General features: G+C 42.6%; 1 protein-coding gene across 1 annotated transcript in view; it reads left to right on the top strand.

The window, feature by feature from the left end:
• Positions 1–442: 442 nt before the first annotated feature.
• LOC126106130 (chymotrypsin BI-like) overlaps positions 443–22,934 on the top strand; it is a 47,655-nt gene continuing 25,163 nt past the window's right edge. Inside the window, exons 1-2 of the mRNA XM_049912374.1 lie at positions 443–503; positions 19,700–19,868. Of these exons, the coding sequence (XP_049768331.1) occupies positions 443–503; positions 19,700–19,868 (230 nt within the window). The remainder of the gene's footprint in view (positions 504–19,699; positions 19,869–22,934) is intronic.

Below are 22,934 nucleotides of genomic sequence, written 5' to 3' on the forward strand. Positions count from 1 at the left end.
AGCCTCAAATGTTGGGGAAAAAACGGTGGAAGCAAAGTTGTATACCTTGTAACTCTTATTAGTCGGAGCAAATTTTCTTGGACATATGGCGTGGAAAAGCATATGATACTGCTGAATAAGAACAGGGGAACTTGCCAATTAAAGCAACTATTTCGCCCTCAAAATTAGGAAATTAATCGGTAGGATACGTCTGAGATGTATTTATAACTCGTGCAGACAGATTAGAGATTAAAGAATTTTAGATTTCTTAAAAACTCTCCCTTTCTGAGAAATGGTGACTAATGCAGTTTGAACAGACAGCAGCACTGACTTCGTAAAGCATGCGCGACAAACTTGTAACAAGCTGCTAAGTACGGTCCGCCACGCGGGTTGCAGTGGCGATATATAAGGCGACGCGGTGTGCCGTGACCGCAGTAGCTGACGGTCAATTGCAGCAGCAGCCATGGATGTGAGCGTCGTATACTCGCTGGTGCCTGCTCTGTTGGTAGTTATGGCGAACGGGGGTGAGTTTACTTCTAGCAAAGATCATATTTCTCACTGGTACGTGCAAAACGACTGATTGGTTAACTAGAAATTTTTATGGTCCTTCGTTTCCATTGCCAAACGTTAATCATTGTATCATTTAATTTATGTTCATTTCTTCTGACTAGTTTGTAACGGCCTACCTCCATTATCTGTCCTCCGAGACATCTCTTCGTTGCAGAATGCGATATGCGCCCAACATTTTCAGTCACCTGGAGTATATACAGGGTGTTACAAAAAGGTACGGCCAAACTTTCAGGAAACACTCCTCACACAGAAATAAAGAAAAGATGTTATGTGGACATGTGTCCGGAAACGCTTAATTTCCATGTTAGAGCTCATTTTAGTTTCATCAGTATGTACTGTACTTCCACGATTCACCGCCAGTTGGCCCAATTGAAGGAAGGGAATGTTGACTTCGGTGCTTGCGTTGACATGCGACTCATTGCTCTACAGTACTAGCATCAAGCACATCAGTACGTAGCATCAACAGGTTAGTGTTCATCACGAATGTGGTTTTGCAGTCAGTGCAATGTCTACAAATGCGGAGCTGGCAAATGCCCATTTGATGTATGGATTAGCACGGGGCAATAGCAGTGGCGCGGTACATTTGTATCGAGACAGATTTCCAGAGCGAAGGTGTCCCGACAGGAAGACGTTCGAAGCAATTGATCGGCGTCTTAGGGAGCACGAAACATTCCAGCGTATGACTCGCGACTGGGGAAGACCTAGAACGACGAGGACACTTGCAATGGACGAGGCAATTCTTCGTGCAGTTGACGATAACCCTAATGTCAGCGTCAGAGAAATTGCTGCTGTACAAGGTAACGTTGACCACGTCACTGTATGGAGAGTGCTACGGGAGAACCAGTTGTTTCCGTACCATGTACAGCGTGTGCAGGCACTATCATCAGCTGATTGGCCTCCACGGGTACACTTCTGCGAATGGTTCATCCAACAATGTGTCGATACTCATTTCAGTGCAAATGTTCTCTTTACGGATGAGGCTTCACTCCAACGTGATCAAATTGTAAATTTTCACAATCAACATGAGTGGGCTGACGAGAATCCGCACGCAGTAGTGCAATCACGTCATCAACACAGATTTTCTGTGAACGTTTGGGCAGGCATTGTTGGTGATGTCTTGATTGGGCACCATGTACTTCCACCTACGCTCAATGGAGCATGTTATCATGATTTCATACGGGATACTCTACCTGTGCTGCTAGAACATGTGCCTTTACAAGTACGACACAACATGTGGTTCATGCACGATGGAGCTCCTGCACATTTCAGTCGAAGTGTTCGTACGCTTCTCAACAACAGATTCGGTGACCGATGGATTGGTAGAGGCGGACCAATTCCATGGCCTCCACGCTCTCCTGACCTCAACCCTCTGAACTTTCATTTATGGGGGCATTTGAAAGCTCTTGTCTACCCAACCCCGGTACCAAATCTAGAGACTCTTCGTGCTCGTATTGTGGACGGCTGTGATACAATACGCCATTCTCCAGGGCTGCATCAGCGCATCAGGGATTCCATGCGACGGAGGGTGGATGCATGTATCCTCGCTAACGGAGGACATTTTGAACATTTCCTGTAACAAAGTGTTTGAAGTCACGCTGGTACGTTCTGTTGCTGTGTGTTTCCATTCCATGATCAATGTTATTTTAAGAGAAGTAATAAAATGAGCTCTAACATGGAAAGTAAGCGTTTCCGGACACTTGTCCACATAATATATTTTCTTTCTTTGTGTGTGAGGAATGTTTCCTTAATGTTTGGCCGTACCTTTTTGTAACACCCTGTAGATAGTAGAGATCATCCCATTACTTCAAGGAAACGTATCAGGTCTACAACTTTGCTTCCGCCGTTTTGCAATAGACGGCAGTAGTGGCAAGTGGAGTTCAGGTGGTTGATCATAGGTGTAATACAATAAGCTTAGCTCTCTGTAAACATAATGCCATAAAAATATTAGTCGATTTGTGATTGCATCATGAGGTTATTCTCTATTAAGTACGTCAACCTACGTATCCATTTCTCGCTATTTACGGGAAATTTTAATTTTCTGCTTTAACATGAATAAATCTGCGACTGTGGCTCTTAAAATTCTGGGTTAGACCAAAGGAGAGGGAGCTATTAGTGGAAGAACGTACAGAGAATGTTTTCAACGCCTTAAGAACGGTGATTTTGATGTCGAAGACCGGCATGGCGGTGGAAGACAGAACACTTTCGTAGCTACTGAAACAGACGAAGACAGTCACAGGACATCATTATGGAAAGCAATTGAACACAAACGGCCACAGTACAGCGATAGACACGTAAAGGTAATTTTGCAGCAGGTCAGTACTCGACCCATGTCGCAAAACCCATCAAAATATACATGGAAACTTTGAAATGAGAAGTTATGTCCCTCCCGTCGTATTCTACATAATTTGCTCTCTCTGACTACCACGTTTATCGATCAGTGGCATACAGTGTGGCTGACCAGCACTTCCGATCATATGAACAAGTGCAAAATTGAATCGATTCATGGATCCCCACAAAAGACGGCCAGTTCTTCATCCACGGAATTCGTATGGTATCCGAAAGATGGGAGAATGTAGTGGCCAGCGATGGGCAATACTATGAATCATTTTTTTTTTTTTGTAAAATTTTCACAATAAAGCCCTGAACTAAACGGCGGGAGCAAAGTTGTAGACCTAGTGATAAATGTTTTGTTTACAAATCTTATTGCAATTAATTGCTCTGAAAGAAATATAGTTGCAATTTAAAGAAAATAACTGTTAGATGTTTCTCCAATACGAAGCAGAATTAAAGGGTCATCTTTTCGAAACCCCGTAGTTCCAATCTGTTGCGACGTTTAAGTTTGAAATGTGGCTCAAAATTGCGTACAACCTTACCCTGTAATTGCGCCCTGCCAATTACGCTTAGGCTCGAAGACGCTCCAAACAGCAACGTGTCGACCCAAGCGAACAAAAGGCCACAGCTCAGAAGTTCGTGTCACGTGTGAGGTGGCTTAGTGACGTCACATTGGCACCAAAATTCACCACAGTTCCGTCCAACACCTTCGTGCACTTCTTACACTATGGGAAGGTCGGCACACCCCCTCTTACCCACATATCAGCCCTTCTTTTGACGCCTCTGCGCTGTAGGTCAGAACCGTTACGGTTTTCTTGCGAGTGCCCGAAGAAAAGTGTCCAGACTCACCGCTGCTCATAAGCGGCACGAGAAGCCACAGGGAGCTGGCATGAAGGGCGACAATGAAACCACCCCTTTCCCTGAGGCGTTGATTACGGCACGTTTCGCGGTCGGAAATGACTGTTCGCAGTGCGATGAGCCTTTGACGCTGCTGACACCGTCGAGCGTATAATACTACTGAATAAGATCACGGAAGCTTACCAATTTAACCAATTCCGTTCTCCCTGATCATCGCGAAATTAATCGATAGGATACGTCTGCGATGTATTTCTAACTCATACAGACAGATTATAGATCATATAAACTTGCAACGTACGGAGGCTTTTATTGTAAAATTATCGATATATTGAGAAATATCTACTGGTAGCCTTAGTCGACCTTCAGTTACTATCTGACTTAAGTTGGCTCTGTTTAAACGTGCGGTTATGCCCCCAGTATTGTTTGCATCGAAATTATCATTGTTGTTGTTGTTGTGGTCTTCAGTCCTGAAACTGGTTTGATGCAGCTCTCCATGCTATTCTATCCTGTGCAAGCTTCTTCATCTGCCAGTACTTACTGCAACCTACATCCTTCTGAATCTGCTTAGTGTATTCATCTCTTGGTCTCACTCTACGATTTTTACCCTCCACGCTGCCCTCCAATACTAAATTGGTGATCCCTTGATGCCTCAGAACATGTCCTACCAACTGATCCCTTCTTCTAGTCAAGTTGTGCCAAAATCTCCTCTTGTCCCCAATTCTATTCAATACCTCCTCATTAGTTATGTGATCTACCCATCTAATCTTCAGCATTCTTCTGTAGCACCACATTTCGAAAGATTCTATTCTCTGCTTGTCTAAACTATTTATCGTCCATGTTTCACTTCCATACATGGCTACACTCCATATAAATACTTTCAGAAACGACTTTCTGTTGTGTACATAGTTCCGCGTAGTCAGCGCATACACAACTTTCCCAATAGAGCGCGCCCCGCTAAGCACAACAGCGCAGTCTCCGCACTATGAGATGGCGCTGTCTTAGAGACGGACCAAATGCTGCTTCCGCCGATCCGCGTATTAAAATGTAATGCAGCCGATGAGATTGCTGCTAACGTAGAACCTTTTCTCCTCACGGATCACAATCACGCAGTGATACCTGAATGCTTGAGGTATTATAACGAGTGTACAGACCTCCGATTAGTCAGTCTGCATTAGTCTGTACCAGTCTGCATTTGTCTGTACCAGTCTATAGTCAAGTTTCAGTCTGTGCATAATAAGATTATGATATTCCTGTACATAGCCATGAAGAGAAATGAATAGACACTTTGTCAAGTATCAGAGATATGTGATAATAAGATTAACATACCAAGACCAAAGGAACTTCAGATTGTCAGTTGTAAACGGCATCCAGAATCAAGTTACGTAATATTTATGCTTTTTATTATTTTAATTTAACGTGTGTGAAAATTAATCAAGTTCTGTTTAAAGTTGGTCACTGTCAATCTGCTACTCTAAGCGTGCAAGTGGCATTTCTATCGTCTGACCTAACGGCAGAAAATAAACACGCCACGATAAGGCCACGTGACATATTGCTGACACTCGCCTACTTCGTTAGAGCGACAAGTCAAATAATCTGATGGTGTGTGTACCGAAGGTCTTACAGTACGCACACCACACTTCCTGACACTTAAATCAATACTCGATGTTAGCAAATTTCTCTTCTTCAGAAACGCTTTCCTTGCCATTGCCAGTCTACATTTTATATCCTCTCTACTTCGACCATCATCAGTTATTTTGCTCCCCAAATAGCAAAAATCCTTTACTACTTTAAGTGTCTCATTCACTAATCTAATTCCCTCAGCATCACCCGACTTAATTCGACTACATTCCATTATCCTCGTTTTCTTTTGTTGATGTTCATCTTATACCCTCCCTTCAAGACACTGTCCATTCCGTTCAACTGCTCTTCCAAGTCCTTTGCTGTCTCTGACAGAATTACAATGTCATCGGCGAACCTCAAAGTTTTTATTTCTTCTCCATGGATTTTAATACCTACTCCGAATTTTTCTTTTGTTTCCTTTATTGCTTGCTCAATACACAGATTGAATAATATCGGGGATAGGCTACAACCCTGTCTCACTCCCTTCTCAACCACTGCTTCCCTTTCATACCCCTTGACTCTTATAACTGCCATCTGGTTTCTGTACAAATTGTAAACAGCCTTTCGCTCCCTGTATTTTTGCCCCTACCACCTTCAGAATTTGAAAGAGAGTATTCCAGTCAAGATTGTCGAAAGTTTTCTCTAAGTCTACAAATGCTAGAAACGTAGGTTTGCCTTTCCTTAATCTTTCTTCTAAGATAAGTCGTAAGGTCAGTATTGCCTCACGTGTTCCAGTATTTCTACGGAATCCAAACTGATCTTCCTCGAGGTCAGCTTCTTCCAGTTTTTCCATTCGCCTGTAAAGAATTCGTGTTAGTATTTTGCAGCTGTGACTTATTAAACTGATTGTTCAGTAATTTTCACATCTGTCAACACCTGCTTTCTTTGGGATTGGAATTATTATATTCTTCTTGAAGTCTGAGGGAATTTCGCCTGTCTCATACATCGTACTCACCAGATGGTAGAGTTTTATCAGGACTGGCTCTCCCAAGGCTGTCAGTAGTTCTAATGGAATGTTGTCTACTCCTGGGACCTTGTTTCGACTTATGTCTTTCAGTGTTCTGTCAAACTCTTCACACAGTATCGTATCTTTCATTCCATCATCATCTTCATCCTCTTCCACTTCCATAATATTGCCATCACCGCTATATAGACCCACTATATACTCCTTCAACCTTTCTGCCGCCAGTCTTTTAATATGTATCTCTACGCGCTCTGCGCCAATCCCGTCACAGTCTTCCGCAAGTTGTCCACTGTGGTGCGAAATCGCCTTTCCCTCTTTCACATATATCTTCTTCTCACTTCTTGTTGTGATGGCCCGGCCTCTCCGAACGTCTCTGTTGTCCTGAAGCGCCAGCCGACAAAGGGGCCCGGCCGTGTTCCAGCCTCTGCGGCCGTCTCGTTAGTTTCACATGACACACACAACTTCCTTTTCTGTGTCCATTCTCTCCTACCGGTGGGCCAATTATCTCGTTTTGTTAAATGGCTATCTCTGTACGTTCGGTATATTAGTACCGATTTAGCATCTTGTAAGGTGCAAAATCTGCTACCTTACAAACTGGTGTCCAAAATCAAAGCAACAAACTGATATTTTGCAAAGTTGCGTTTATTTTGTCGGAAAAGAGTATAAACAGGTGATAGTAAAGTATAAAGACTGTAAAGAATACAGAACGTAAACAATTTCAGCATGCTTAAGGGGCTCCGGAAAGGCTCAAAATCATGAAAAGTTCAATTTTTACTTTTTTGCGTTTTCTGAATCTGCAGACTATTACCTTTTAATAGATATATAATTTATTCAATTCCGAAGACTACAACTATTTTTAAATTTTTTTTGAAATGTGTTCTGCATGGGCGTGACCCACTGTGGCGCTGTTAAACTGCTGTCAAATGGTGTTATTATTAACGTCCGTGTTCATCAGGTACATTTTAGTGATGTGAGATAAAGTATGTGTTGTGGCTAACCTATTTTCAGAGACTTAGCAGCACCTGAACTGTTGAAAAGTGTATTCACGGAAAAACTCAAAACCCCAATGCAAGTGTAAATAGTGTTATATGGTCGAGAATCCCCAAGACTGTTGGAGTAGAAACACTTCACTTTGGTGTGTATCATGCTGTTGCGACTTTCAATGATGGCAACATTGTAAGGTGCAAGGTATTTAGAAATATGGCAATGAAGATAGGTTTAACATGGTACGAGCGATGCTTGCTTTAGACAAGGAACGCCTTCGGGCTGCAGCCAGGGCCGTAAAGAGTCTAGAAATACAAGCAAGAGTAAACAGGAGGAGGTACAAGAGGAAGCTGGAGGAGGAGTTTGCAGAGGATGAAGATAATCCATCCTATGGACCTGGAATGCACTAAAAAGTTAATCCAATCTTTGTCGCTCGATTTCCAAAACTTTTATTTTCTCATACTAATTACATGTTTTCTAAGGATCTTCCAAACATATTTGTTTCAAACTTTCAGTAAATGTTACACAGTACCTTCTGCATAATTTAACACAGCCTTTTTCCAAAAAACTGTATATTTTTGAATATATAAATAGAAAATTGCAAAAAAATGTTGTGAATTTTCATTACAATTGAAAAAAAATCATCTTTAATAACTGAACTAAAATTTTGTAAAATCCCTGTGTTAAGTTGTAGCCCATATTCCAATAAATAATCTGTAAAAAGTTCAACTTCCTACCTCAAACACTTTGTGAGGAAAGATGTAATTTATAAGCGTTATTTTAACATTGCAAGTATAGGGCGTTCCGGAGCCCCTTAACGTTAGACAAAAACGTTTCTCGTTGTTTCTTTTTTCTTTTTTTTTTTTTACTTAACGTATTTGCATACACATTCTGACAACTGGTTAACGTGCTCAGTATGGGGTGTCATCACCTCTGGCACCAATAGGCCTGACAATGACGGGGCGTGCTGTGAATGATTTCATCAATCTCATTTTGAGGCAATAACGCCCATTTTTCCCGCAGAGCTGCTCACAAGTCTTGGTGGGTGCTGACGTGATGCACCCCGTCGCTCTAGTGCATCCCAGACATTCAAATCGAGAAAGCCAGCAGGCCACGCCATGCTTGCAGTATCTTCCGTTTCCAAGAAAACATCAACCGGCAGTGCTCTGTCAGGTCGAGCATTATCGTCCATCAGTACGAAGGCTGGGGCCACAGCACTTCCCAACAACCGCGCATGAGATCCCAAGGTCTGCTCACGGTACCTGACAGTAGTTAAATCTTGCTGATTCACCTGCAAAATTTCATGGGTGGTCAACTTAATCCCTGCCCTCTCCATTAGGGATCCTCCTCAATATCTTTCCACAATGTTTGGGTCCCGAAATCGTGTTCCACTTGCCCTCCAGATGCGAATCCGTCGGTAATCACTCTTCGGACCAAATCGGGACTCATCTGTAAAAAGAACATTGACCAACTGTTCGACCGCCCAGGTGTCGTGTTGACAGCTTCTCTCTAGGCGTTCCCTTCTATGAAGACACGCCAGAGATAAAGAGACAGCAGGGCTCCAACAATAAAGGCCACTCTGCTGCTTCGATGCAACACGACCAGGGACTGTTGAGAGGTCAGATGCCAGCTGCAGTATCCTTACAGCCAAATAACGATCCGCTCTTTCTGATGTCAGGCATAGCCATAACCGCTTAGAAATCTTAATTTTTGCGTAAATATTTTGTCTACATTAAGTTGCATATGGTTGCAGATGACAAACTGTAAAAAAAAAAAAAAAAAAAAAAAAACAGACAATGTAAAAACGTAATATAGCAGGAAAACCACACCATGTGTTAAGAAGGTATGACTACTATGACTACATGATTTTATGTGCTCTTCAAACATATGTAATTACAATTTGAAAACTAATATTTACATGTATGTAAACAGTAAAGAACATCCCTTACGTTTAACAGCCATAAAATAAATAAAATAAAAATAAAATAAAATAAAATAAACCACTGATGATGCTGCAACTGCAGTGAAACATGTCTGGAACAAAAAATCAGATTGTGTTTTGCTAAAGGCGGACCCCACCCAAAACAACACAAACTATCTTGGACGTTGGACTCGTGCCTGTTTTGTCTACGATGATGCATCCAGTATGCTATTTTAGCAGCTTACCCGTATTGCTATTGGCTCATTCATTATTAGATATATGTCTGCGTTACCCGTATTTGACTTTGTATTGTTAAAGCGAAAACAGACAAAAGAGCTTCAACCTCAAGATGAGTTGTTACTACTTTTTTATATTTGTACTCACTTCTTTCGAGGCACAATGCATCCTAAAATAAAGCACAACCTCTTTTCCAAGCAGAAATTGTCCATATTGTTTCTCAAGAATTCGTCTTAGTTCTGTTGATACTGGAACACCTCCCGCGAGAGTCCGATTATTAGGATGTAGCGTATGCAGTGATTGGAGCCTATCTCCCTGGTACTGGAATCTGCAAAATGCTGTACGCAGCACTTGTGTACACCCACTACAACCGTTTTTCTAGCCGAGAGTATTCGAGATATCAGTTCACCCTTTATTTCCTGCAAAGATATGTAGTTGCTAAGTACTGCCCCATCAGATGCCATGCAGACACCAGTGCATGAACGGGGCAGTACGACGTGGTACACTGTTTCATCCTTTACTGCTTTCACTCTATCAAAACCACCCATTCATCTTCCATTGTATGCTTTTCTTCTGTTTCAGCGATATGCCTAACTCTGCTTTTGACACACTCAGCATCCTCTGGTTACTTCAACTTATGCGGATCCCATCTCCCTAATTTCCTACATTTGTGCAATCTCTTCGTTTGCAATCTGTAGCTCATGTCGAATAAATTATGGTCAGAGTCCGCATCTGAACCTGGAAATTACTTATAGTTCAAAATTTCGTTTGTAAGTCTGCCTCATTGCAAAATCAATCTGGGACCTCCTCACCTGATTCTTAATCCAAGTGTCAGCGATAATTAAATTATGCTCTGACCAAAGTTCTACAGTAGGGTTTCCTTTTCATTCCTGTCCCGACATCGACATTCTGCGGGTATATTTGCTTTTCTCCGTTTCTTAATACAGAAATGCAGTCCCCCATAACAATTAAATTTTCGTCTCCATTAACCATCTGAATAACTTGGTTTATCTCACCATACGTCCTTACCATCGTCTACAAAGCTATCTTGGACGTTGGATTCGTGCCTGTTTTGTCCACTATGATGCATCCAGTATGCTATTTTAGCAGCTTACCCGTATTGCTATTGGCTCATTCATTATTAGATCTATGTCTGCGTTACCCGTATTTGATTTTGTATTGATAACCTTGTACTGATGCGATAACGACACAGGAGTTTTCTATACCTACCTGGGACAGAGGGTAGCAAAATGGGTGAGGTTAGCTGGATATTTTGTCGCTTGTCATTATCACTATGTATCAATATGTAGCAAAGCAGAACAAGCCATTTAACTGAAAGCGTAAACAGGGAACTTCAACACTGTATTCTTTCCTATTCCCTAGAGCATACCGCTGTTGAGAATCCAAACTGTGTTAACATTTTCTGAGCTCTGTCTAGTCAGTCAACTGTTGACAGTCAAACTTCCTCTTATCAAACCTAGGGATACGTATCACCAGCTCTGCAGAGGCTACAGAAATCCGAACGTCATACTATTTTATTTCCGGAGTAATTTATTGAAGAGGATGCCATCATCATTAAGCAATAAGGTGGAGCTGCATGCTCCCGGGAAAATCACAGTTATAGTCTCCCTATAATTTCAGTTGTTCATAGTACCAGCACAGCAAGAATACGTTGGATAATGTTACAAGGCCAGGGTCAGGTAATCATCCAGTCTTGCTTCCGCAGTTATTATGGCCATGAATGAGTAGAGTAATGGGCTATTCTAGGATGTGGGAAGATGCGAGTGTTTGGAATTTGGGAGTGCTGCAAGCGTGAGTTCAAGTAAAGTTCCACATTGTTGCGAGAATTACCAGGTAGTGTGTGGGAAATACGAGGGCTAGGTTTAAACGTGCGACAAGCCACACATTTGCATCACATGTACGACTGAGTGCTAATCCTCTGTCACCTGAACAGTTCTTGTCATAGTTACAGAAATCATGGAGAGTGCTGCCACCTGAATTAAGCCCGCTAACATACTATAAGGCAAAATCACCTTCTACTGCCTGCTATAGCTCTATGCGCTAAGTCCCTCCCAGAGTTAGTGGCAACGTACAGCAGGCCGCAGCATGTCTGACTCCTGCCTACTGTCAGCAAGTCACTCGCCGTTCACACCATCTTCCAGCAACGAGGAACAAGTGCCACATCGCCTTTGGTTTACCCAGATATGACACAGCTGGGTGCCACAGGGGCCGCTGCAGATTCGGCACTGTCGAGGGTACACACTGCCGGTGTGTAAGGCTCACTGCTCGCTTATGTGATGGGGCCGCTGGCACACGGCGAATACTCACCGTCGGGTTCATGAGGCATGCAGGTAGGCAGCACAGCACAACCCAGCGTCCAGCCGGCCACTGACTGGGTATACTGCGCAGTGCAGATGCTTCAACAGCGAACTTGTTTAACCCAACACCTGTCTTTCTTCTCTGGAGCCTCTTCAGTTCCCCTTTCGCCTTCGTCACCTGCTCACTCCATGCTGGCTTACAGCCACTCCCGCCTCCTTTGGGGACATTATAGAATGACACTGAGTGAGGTAGAAAAGGGAGACAGAGAGGAAGAGAGGTAAGATACATACTTGAAGACGTTTTAACTGTGTGACTCGTTTTGACTTGAGCTTCAAAGTATTTTAAATCTGCATATGTGCTTTAGTATACTATTATTGCATTAAATTCTTCAAGAATACCATTAAATTTCAGCCGGATTATTTGTGATCTGCCTGCTATTACTAAACGACTGTATTTTTGTTTATAGATTCGTCATGATATTGTCAGCATGTACCACTATCGAGGAAGTACATATAAAGTTTATAATACAGTTTAGCTCTAGGTGTATTGTTTCAATATTACATCAAAATATACTACCAAACGACTTAGATTTATGGTTTCTATTTCTGTTGACATTTCTCATTCTGTTTACTGAACCAGTTTGTGACAAGAAAGTACCTACAAAGCGATTGTCTTGTAGAATTTTAGCTTAATATGTTTATATCTCGAGATATTTGCTAACACTTCCTCTGTACATATAACATTCAGATATTTATATACAACAGGTGTTTAAACAATACATAGCCTATGTCCGTCTCAACTTTTAGCAAAGTTTCACACAAAACTTGAAATAAATCAGTCATGATTTTTCGAGCTTTATGGTAGCAAAGTTAAAATATGGCTTTCCCTCATTTAGTGATGTAGATCTTTTATAGATTATACACAGGGTAGTCCATTGATAGTGACCGGACCAAATATCTCACGAAATGAGCATCATACGAAAAACTACAAAGAACGAAATTCGTCTAGCTTGAAGGAGGAAACCAGATGGCGCTATCGTTGGCCCGCTAGATGGTGCTGCCATAGGTCAAACGGATATCAACTGCATTCTTTTTAAATACGAACCCCAATTTTTATTTCATATTCCTGGAGTACGTAAAGAAATACGAATGTTATAGCTGGACCACCTTTTTCGCTTTGTGATAGATGGCGCTGTAATAGCCACAAACGTATAAGTACGTGGTATCACGTAACATTCCGTCAGTGCGGCCGGTATTTGCTTCGTGATATATTACCCGTGTTATAATGGACCGTTTACCAATTGCGGAAAAGGTCGATATCGTGTTGATGTATGGCTATTGTCACCAAAATGCCCAACGAGCATGTGCTATGTATGCTGCTCGGTATCCTGGACGACATCATCCAAGTGCCCGGACCGTTTGCCGGATAGTTACGTTATTTAAGGAAACAGGAAGTGTTCAGCCACATGTGAAACGTCAACCACGACCTGCAACAAATTATGATGCCCAAGTAGGTGTTTTAGCTGCTGTCACGGCTAATCCGCCCATCAGTAGCAGACAAATTGCGCGAGAATCGGGAATCTCAAAGACGTCGGTGTTGAGAATGCTACATCAAATCGATTGCACCCGTACCATATTTCCGTGCACCAGGAATTGCATGGCAACGACTTTGAACGTCGTGTACAGTTCTGCCACTGGACACAAGAGAAATTACGGTACGATGACAGATTTTTTGCACGCGTTCTATTTAGCGACGAAGCGTCATTCACCAACAGCGGTAACGTAAACCGGCATAATACGCACTCTAGGGCAACGGAAAATCCACGATGGCTGCGACAAGTGGAACAACCGCGACCTTGGCGAGTTAATGTATGGTGCGGCATTATGAGAGGAAGGATAATTGGCCCCCATTTTATCGATGGTAATCTAAATGGTGCAGTGTATGCTAATTTCCTACGTAATGCTCTACCGATGTTACTACAAGATGTTTCACTGCATGACAGAATGGCGATGTAGTTCCAACATGATGGATGTCCGGCACATAGCTCGCGTGCGGTTGAAACGGTATTGAATAGCATATTTCATGACAGGTGGACTGGTCGTCGAAGCAACGATCACCGGATCTGACGTCCCCGGAGTTCTTTCTGTGGGGAAAGTTGAGGGATATTTGCTATCGTGATCCACCGACAACGCCTGACAACATGCGTCAGCGCATTGTCAATGCATGTGCGCACATTACGGAAGGCGAACTATTCGCTGTTGAGAGGAATGTCGTTACACGTTTTGCAAAATGCATTAAGGTTGACGGACATTATTTTGAGTATTTCTTGCATTAATGTGGTATTTCCAGGTAATCACGCTGTAACGGCATGCGTTCTCAGAAATGATAAATTCACAAACGTACATGTATCGTATTGGAACAACCGAAATAAAATGTTCAAAGGTACCTACGTTCTGTATTTTAATTTAAGAAACCTACCTGTTACCAACTTTTCGTCTAAAATTGTGAGCCGTATGTTTGTGACTATTACAGCGCCATCTATCACAAAGCGAAAAAAGTGGTCCAACTAAAACATTCATATTTCTTTACGTACTACACGAATATGTAATAAAAAATTGGGGTTCCAATTTAAAAAAACGCAGTTAATATCCGTTTGACCTATGGCAGCGCCGTCTAGCTGGTCAACCATAGCGCCATCTGGCTTCCCCCTTCAAGCTAGATGGAAAGTTGGTAACAGGTAGGCTTTTCAAATTAAAATACAGAACGTGAGTATGTTTGAACATTTTATTTCGGTTGTTCCAATGTGATACATGTACCTTTGTGAACTTATCATTTCTGAGAATGCATGCTGTTACAGTGTGATTACCTGTACATACCACATTAATGCACTAAATGCTCAAAATGATGTCCGTCAACATTTGGACAGACGTAGGATATATATATATATATATATATATATATATATATATATATATATATATATATATATATATATATATATATATATATATATATGTATATATATGTTATGGTATCTTGCAAAACTTTGAAGTATATCACTGAAGAATATTTTTAGATTTTTGATAATGACGTTTCCCTACTATATGATATACAGGTTTATACATTATATGTGTTTAAAAGAATATAGTCTACGTGCATCCATATATTTGATAGTTTATGGTGTAAAAATCTGAAGTAAGTTGCAAGAATTTTTCCAGACTTCGCCAACAAAATTTCTGTTTTACATAGTATGTATAAATTGGTGAAGGACTTTTCGATATTATTGGTAACAATCTTTCCCATTTGTATCGTATGTGTATACTTATATACCATATCTATTAAAAATGTGTAGCGTTTCTGTGTGACTGTTTATCGGAGTAAAATGTAAAAATCTGAATTTAGTCGTTCAAGAACGTTTCCAGATTTGTGGGAGCAATGTTAAATTACGAATTCTCTTGATCGAACATTTATCAGAATACTGTGTGAAAATTTCAAGTAAGTCGGTCAATAACTTTCCGAGATTTTTGATAAAAACCTTTCCCCTTTGTATACTACAAATATAACCTATGTCTCTCCAGACGTTTATGAAAGTGCTGAGTAAAGATTGGAAGTAAATCTTTCGAGAACTTTAACAGACTTTTCCTAACAAAGTTTTTCTTTTATATTGTGTAGAGGATGACTCAGGAGGAATGTCACATAATCTGTGAGGTGATTGTACATGTGAAAAATAAACCAAAAAGTCCTATGGACACGTGGCTGATTTTCGATCGTTACAGAATTGGAGCAGGTTTAAAGCTACACACATCCACGAATGTTTATGGAGACAAGTGTGGATATTACTACTGAAATGCTGTGTAGGCGCTGTTGCGGACTTAATAAGGAATGTTCATAAAATTCCCCACCCATTTCAACGCCCTTGTCAACGCATGGCAGCGTGTGTTTTGCTCCACTCGATCATCATCTCGGTGGGCTTAAATGTGGGCAACAGCATCGGTGTTGCAAGTGACGAGTTCTTCACGTGTATCCACCTTTGCAGCGTACAAATGTTCAAATGTGTCTGAATTTCTAAGGGACTAACTGTGGTGTCACCGTCAGACACCACGCTTGCTGGGTGGTGGCCTTTAAATCGGCCGCGGTCCGTTAGTATACGTCGGACCCGCGTGTCGCCACTGTCAGTGATTGCAGACCGAGCGCCACCACACGGCAGGTCTAGAGAGACTTCCTAGCACTCGCCCCAGTTGTACAGCCGACTTTGCTAGAGATCGTTCACTGACAAATTACGCTCTCATTTGCCGAGACGATAGTTAGCATAGCCTTCAGCTACGTCATTTGCTACGACCTAGCAAGGCGCCATTATCATTTGCTATTTATCTTGTGATGCATGTACCGTCAGACCGATGTTCACCAATTATGGGTTAAAGTTAAGTATTCCAGAAGCTACGTACTTTTCTTCCTACTATAAACTCCTATAACTGTTCCAGACCTCACGCCAGCCTGCGTGAGCTTAGATGCGTGCCTTTCGGCTACCAATCATAGTGGCTTGGCTGTCTTGCCAAGTCACAACACTAACTGCTGAGGTCATCGGTCCCTAGACGTACACAGTACTTAAACTAACTTACGCTAAGAACAACACTCACACCCATGCCCAAGGGCCGGCCGGGGTGGCCGAGCTGTTCTAGGCGCTGCAGTCTGGAACCGCGCGACCGCTACGGTCGCAGGTTCGAATCCTGCCTCGGGCAGGTTATTTAAGTATAAGTAGTTCTAAGCTCTAGGGGACTGATGACCTTAGAAGTTCTCAGAGCCATTTGAACCATGCCCAAGAAAGGACTCGAACGTCCGGCGGTAGGGACAGCGCAATACGTGACATGACGCCAATCTATCGTACACATTTCCCTTTAACCAGCCCCATAAACCGAGATCTGATGAGGTTGAGTCATGTGATCTGGCAAGCAGTTAATGGGTCCACCACAAAAAAATCCACCGTTGAGGAAATGTGTTATTCAGGTACTGGTATACTTGTCTGATACAAGTGCTCCATCGCGTTGCAGATGCATTTGCCGTCGTTTCTCTAATGTCGCGTCTTTCGAAAGTTCTGGTAGGTCTTCTAACTGGAAATATGTGTACCCTGAGGTTGCCATACTTTGGCAGGAAAACAGGACCTATCACTACCTCATCTGTCATACCAGACGTTCACTGAGAACCTAACTTTGGATCTTGTTTCCCTAGTTTCATGTGGGTTCTTCGTCACCCGTTTTCAAGAACTGCGGGTTTTCATGAGCCCCCTGCGTGTAAATGTAGCATCATCTGTTAATAAAGGGTATTGTATGACATATTTGTGTACAGCCAACATTCACAAAACTGTTTCCTGCTTATTGAGTCGCCTGGTTGCAGATGTTGCCCTCAGTCCACAGTGTACACCGCATTCACGTTTCCGGAATATCGAGTTGACGGCTAATGCGCCATGTACTGATGGTGGGACTCTGTCGTACTGTTGCAATAATTTCTTCCCTTTCCTCGACTGACTGGACGGTCACACGTTCTGATATTACATGTGCACTGGGTAGTGTTCTCGATTCACGTAATGGTTGTAAAACACTGGCAAATACCGTGGGACAGGTTGTTCGTCGATCAGGGAAGCATCTCTGGTATTCTGTCACAGCGACATGGGCACTGCCATCAAAGCACAGGTGAACATATGCTGCTAGTTGGTATTCGCAGACACAATGCATTTACTCAATTAAACAACACTCAATCACAACACGAACACGGCCTGACAACTGCACAGGAATGAGTGTGAGGTTATTTTGGAATATACCAATGTTGTTTTTCTGCTTTTAATCGAGGTCTGTTAGTAAATATCCTAATCCACCGTTCCTGTGGGTGTATTTTTCTTATTTGATGTTCTTACAAACACAATTGTATCATTCGATGAAGTAATAGTCAAGTTTTAATCACTAAAAAAAGTCTTACACGAAGTCTTTTACACTACTGCCCATTAAAATTACTACATCAAGAAGAAATGCAGATGATAAACGAGTATTCATTGGACAAATATATTATACTAGAACTGACATCTGATTACATTTTCACGCAATTTGGGTGCATAGATCCTGAGAAATCAGTACCCAAAACAACCACCTCTGGCCGTAACAACGGCCTTGATACGCCTGGGCATTGAGTCAAACAGAGCTTGTATCGCATGTACAGGTACAGCTGCCCATGCAGCTTCAACACGATACCACAATTGACCAAGAGTAGTGACTGGCGTATTGTGACGATCCAGTTGCTCGGCCTTCATTGACCAGACGTTTTCAATTGGTGAGAGATCTGGAGAATGTGCTGGCCAGGGCAGCAGTCGAACATTTTCTGTATCCAGAAAGGCCCGTACAGGACGTGCAACATGCGGTCGTGCATTATCCTGTTAAAAATGTAGGGTTTCGCAGGGATAGAACGAAGGATAGAGCCAGGGGTCGTAACACATCTGAAATGTAACGTCCATTGTTCAAAGTGCCGTTACTGCGAACAAGAGTTGATCGAGACCTGTAACCAATGGCACCCCATACCATCACGCCGGGTGATACGCCAGTATGGCGATGAGGAATACACGCTTCCAATGTGCGTTCACCGCGATATCACCAACACAGATGCGACCATCATGACGCTATAAACAGAACACGTATTCATCCGAAAAAGTGACGTTTTGCCATTCGTGCACCCAGGTTCGTCGTTGAGTACACCATCGCAGGCGCTCCTGTCTGTGATGCAGCGTCAAGGGTAACCGTAGCCACGGTCTCCGAGCTGATAGTGCATGCTGCTGCAAACGTCGTCGAACTGTTCGTGTAGATGGTTGTTGTCTTGCAAACGTCCCCATCTGTTGACTCAGGGATCGACACGTGGCTGCACGGTCCGTTAGAGCCATGCTGATAAGATGCCTGTCATCTCGACTGCTTGTGATATGAGGCCGTTGGGATCCAGCACGGCGTTCCGTATTACCCTCCTGAACCCACCGATTCAATATTCTGCTAACAGTCATTGGACCTCGACCAACGCGAGCAGCAATGTCGCGATACGATAAACCGCAATCGCGATAGCCTACAATCCGACCTTTATTAAAGTCGGAAACGTGATGGTACGCATTTCTCCTCCTTACACGAGGCATCACAACAACGTTTCACCAGGCAACGCTGGTCAATTGCTGTTTGTGTATGAGAAATCGGTTGGAAACGTTCCTTATGTCAGCGCGTTGTAGTTGTCACCACCGGCGCCAACCATGTGTGAATGCTCTGAAAAGCTAATCATTTGCATATCACAGCATCTTCTTCCTGTCGGTTAAATTTCGCGTCTGTAGCACGTCATCTTCGTGGTGTAGCAATTTTAATGGCCAGTAGTGTATATCTAAGTTCTACCAGAAATAGATACTGTATCTGCATAGCTTGAATGTGCATGCTGCCATTTCTCTGAACGAGACCCCAGTTTGTTGACACCATCTTTGCAGAAAGTTGGACATTGTTGACGGAACCGCAGTATCACTTCTGCTTGCACCGCGTCGTGTCGCAGCGCTCGTGTGTGGTCTGGCAATGCTGCCACCATATCATTATTCTAAGTGAAAATCCAGTGTCATCCCAACTGACGCACTTGGTCACAGGCCAAACAATGTCTCTTAAACAAATTCAGATTACCCTGATGGGAGATGATGTGTATCAAAATAAAAATCGGAGTCCATGAGAGATGGAAACCACTGTTTGCATGCAAATCATGTTTATAATTAGAGGAAAATCTTGGTTGTGGCAATCAAAGGGCCTTCCGTCTGAAGGATTCGCCTAGCTGCAGATCCAGCGTTTGCAATAGTTCTCATATAGATAAAAAGGAGCCGAGAATTAAACAGAATTGTGTCAGAGCGTGACGTCTTGTTTCAGACTCATGGGCAGCTCCTGAACGCGGAATCTTTCGCATCGTCGGTGGCAAAAACGCCACGCGGTGCCAGTTTGCACATCAAGCCCTCGTCCAAAGCGACGAGAAGACTGTATGTGGCGGTTCGCTTATCACGCAAACTATAGTCCTCACCGCCGCGGGCTGTACTGTAGGGTGAGTTGAAACAACAGCTAGGCGAAAACTTGTACAGGCTGTTCACAGTGTGACGTAGCCGTACTGGGCAATAACCAAGTTTAATACTGCAGCTGTATAGTCGTCTGGTTAAATTATGTCATGTGTCTCAGTTTAATAATTTGTTGATTGCGCTATTTCCGGTTATGATTTTCGTGTATCAATGTACCATATGTTTGTCACGGCAAGGAGAAGTGTAAAGTTGGCTACGCATTAATGCAAGATTGCACATCGAGGACAGGGTGAGAATGCTGACTGTACAGTTTGGACACGGAGGGCGGCTCGAAGCTATAACTCATCTACATCTACATGGTTACTCTGCAATTCACACTTAAATGCCTGGCAGAGGGTTCATCGAACCATTTTAATACTACTTCTCTACCATTCCACTCTCGAATGGCGCGTGGGAAAAAGGAACACACAAATCTTTGCGTTCAGGCTCTGATTTGTCTTATTTTATTATGATGATCATTTCTCCCTACGTAGCTGGGTGTCAACAAAATATTTTCGCAAGCTGAAGAGAAAGTTGGTCATTGAAATTTTGTAAATAGATCTCGCCGCAAAGAAAACCGCCTTTGTTTTTGTGACTGCCACCCCAACTCCCGTATCGTATCAGTGACACTCTCACCCCTGTGGCGCGATAACACGAAACGGGCTGCCCTTCTTTGTACTTTTTCGATGTCCTCCGTCAATCCAGCCTGTTAACGATCCCACACCGCGCAGCAGTATTCCAGCAGAGTACGGACAAGTGTAATGGAGGCTGTCTCTAAAGAGACTTCTAAGTGTTCCGCAAACAAAGCGCAGTCTTTGTTTCGCCTTCCTCACAACATTATCTATGGGGCCTTTCCAATGTAATTTGCTCGTAATTGTAATTCCTAGGTATTTAGTCGAATTGGCAGCCCTTAGATTTGTGCGATTTATCGTATACCCAAAATTTATCGGATTTATTTTAGTACCCACGTGGAAGACCTCGCACTTTTCTTTGTTTAGTGCCAATTGCCACTTTTCGCACCATACAGAAATTCTCTCTAGATCATATTGTAATTGGAATTGATCGTCTGATGATTTTACTAGACGGTAAATTACAGCGTCATCTGCAAACAATCTACGGGGGCTGCTCAGATTATCACCTAGATCGTTTATGTAAATCAGGAACAGCAGAGGGCTTATGACCCTACCTTGCGGAACGCCAGATATCACTTCTGTTATAGTCGATGATTTACCGTCTATCACTACGAAGTGTGACCTCTCTGAGACGAAATCGCCCGCATCTCGTGGTCGTGCGGTAGCGTTCTCGCTTCCCACGCCCGGGTTCCCGGGTTCGATTCCCGCCGGGGTCAGGGATTTTCTCTGCCTCGTGATGGCTGGGTGTTGTGTGCTGTTCTTAGGTTAGTTAGGTTTAAGTAGTTCTAAGTTCTAGGGGACTTATGACCACAGAAGTTGAGTCCCATAGTGCTCAGAGCCATTTGAACCATTTTTTGAGAGGAAATCACGAATCCAGTCACATAACTGAGACGATACTCCATATGCACGCAATTTGATTAATAGTCGCTTGTGAGGAACATTATCAAAAGGCTTTTGTAAATCTAGAAATATGGAATGGATCTGAGATCCCTTGTCGGCAGTACTTATTAGCCGGCCGGTGTGGTCGAGCGGTTCTAGGCGCTTCAGTCTGGAACCGCGTGACCGCTACGGTCGCAGGTTCGAATCCTGCCTTGGGCATGGATGTGTGTGATGTCCTTAGATTAGTTAGGTTTAAGTAGTTCTAAGTTCTAGGGGACTGATGACCACAGATGTTAAGTCCCATAGTGCTCAGAGCCATTTGAACCATTTGAAGTACTCATTACTTCATTGGAATAAAGAGCTAGATGTGTTGCACAAGAATGATATTTTCTGAATCCGTGTTGGTTATGTATCAATAAGTCATTTTCTTCAAGGTGATTCATAATGTTCGAGTACAGCATGTGCTCCAAAATCCTACTGAAAATTGAGGTCAGTGATATTGGTCTGTAATTCAGTGGATTACTCATATTTCCTTTCTTGAATATTGGTGTGACCTATGCTACTTTCCAGTCTTTAGGAACAGACCTTTCGTCAAGTGAGCGGTTCTATATGATTGTTAAGAAAGACGCAATTGTGTATGCATTCTCTGGAAGGAACGTGATTGGTATACCATCTGGACCGGAAGTCTTGCCTTTCTTAAGTGTTTTGAGTTGTTTCGCAACACCTGAGATATCGGCTTTTATGTCACTCATGATAACAACTGTTCTGGTTTCGAATGCTCACTTCATCTTCTTTCGTGAAGTTTGAGTCTTGGCAAAATAAAAGTCAACGAGACTTAAAACTAGTAATTACCTATCAATGGCACACACAGACAAGTAAAAACCATTTGTCGCTGAGGCAGCTACATTTTCATATCATACTCTGATGCACAGTTAGTGTTTAAGGATGATGGATTGCGTCACAGATACTTCGATACCACTAGTCTATCATAAGGTTCAAAAATGGCTCTGAGCACTATGGGACTCAACAACCCCCCCCCCTTTTTTTTTTTTTTTTTTTTTTTTTTTTTTTTTTTTTTTTTTTTTTGAGCGGTCTTGCGGTTCCAGACTGCAGCGCTTTTTTTTTTGCAGCGCCTTAGAGCGCTTTTTTTAGAAGAATTTAGTGTTTTTTTATATGGGGGGGGGGAGATGGATCAGGTAGTGGGTTGGCGGAGGCAAGGTGGGCAGGGGTCGTGACCCGAGGCCTGGCCACGATGTCTCCTCCCTCCCATCCTGGGGATATGTGGTACAAAGGATGCAGTTGGTGTATTACTGTGATTTTTTATAGTTTATTTATTCATTTATTTATTTTTAATTTGTTTTAAATTTTTATGTATTTTTTAAATTTTTTTGTATTTTTTTAACAGTAAGGAACTGAATACTAGTAAGTGCACTCGTTGGGTCGAGTTGGGGACGCACATAACTAAAACCATGCTAATAGTTGTAGAAAAAGGCATAAAGAAAGAGAGCAAAGTGCGGGGCGAAGGAAACCATGAAACAAAACTGA

This window comes from Schistocerca cancellata, chromosome 10 (genome assembly GCF_023864275.1).
Source record: "Schistocerca cancellata isolate TAMUIC-IGC-003103 chromosome 10, iqSchCanc2.1, whole genome shotgun sequence".
NCBI classification, from domain to species: domain Eukaryota; kingdom Metazoa; phylum Arthropoda; class Insecta; order Orthoptera; family Acrididae; genus Schistocerca; species Schistocerca cancellata.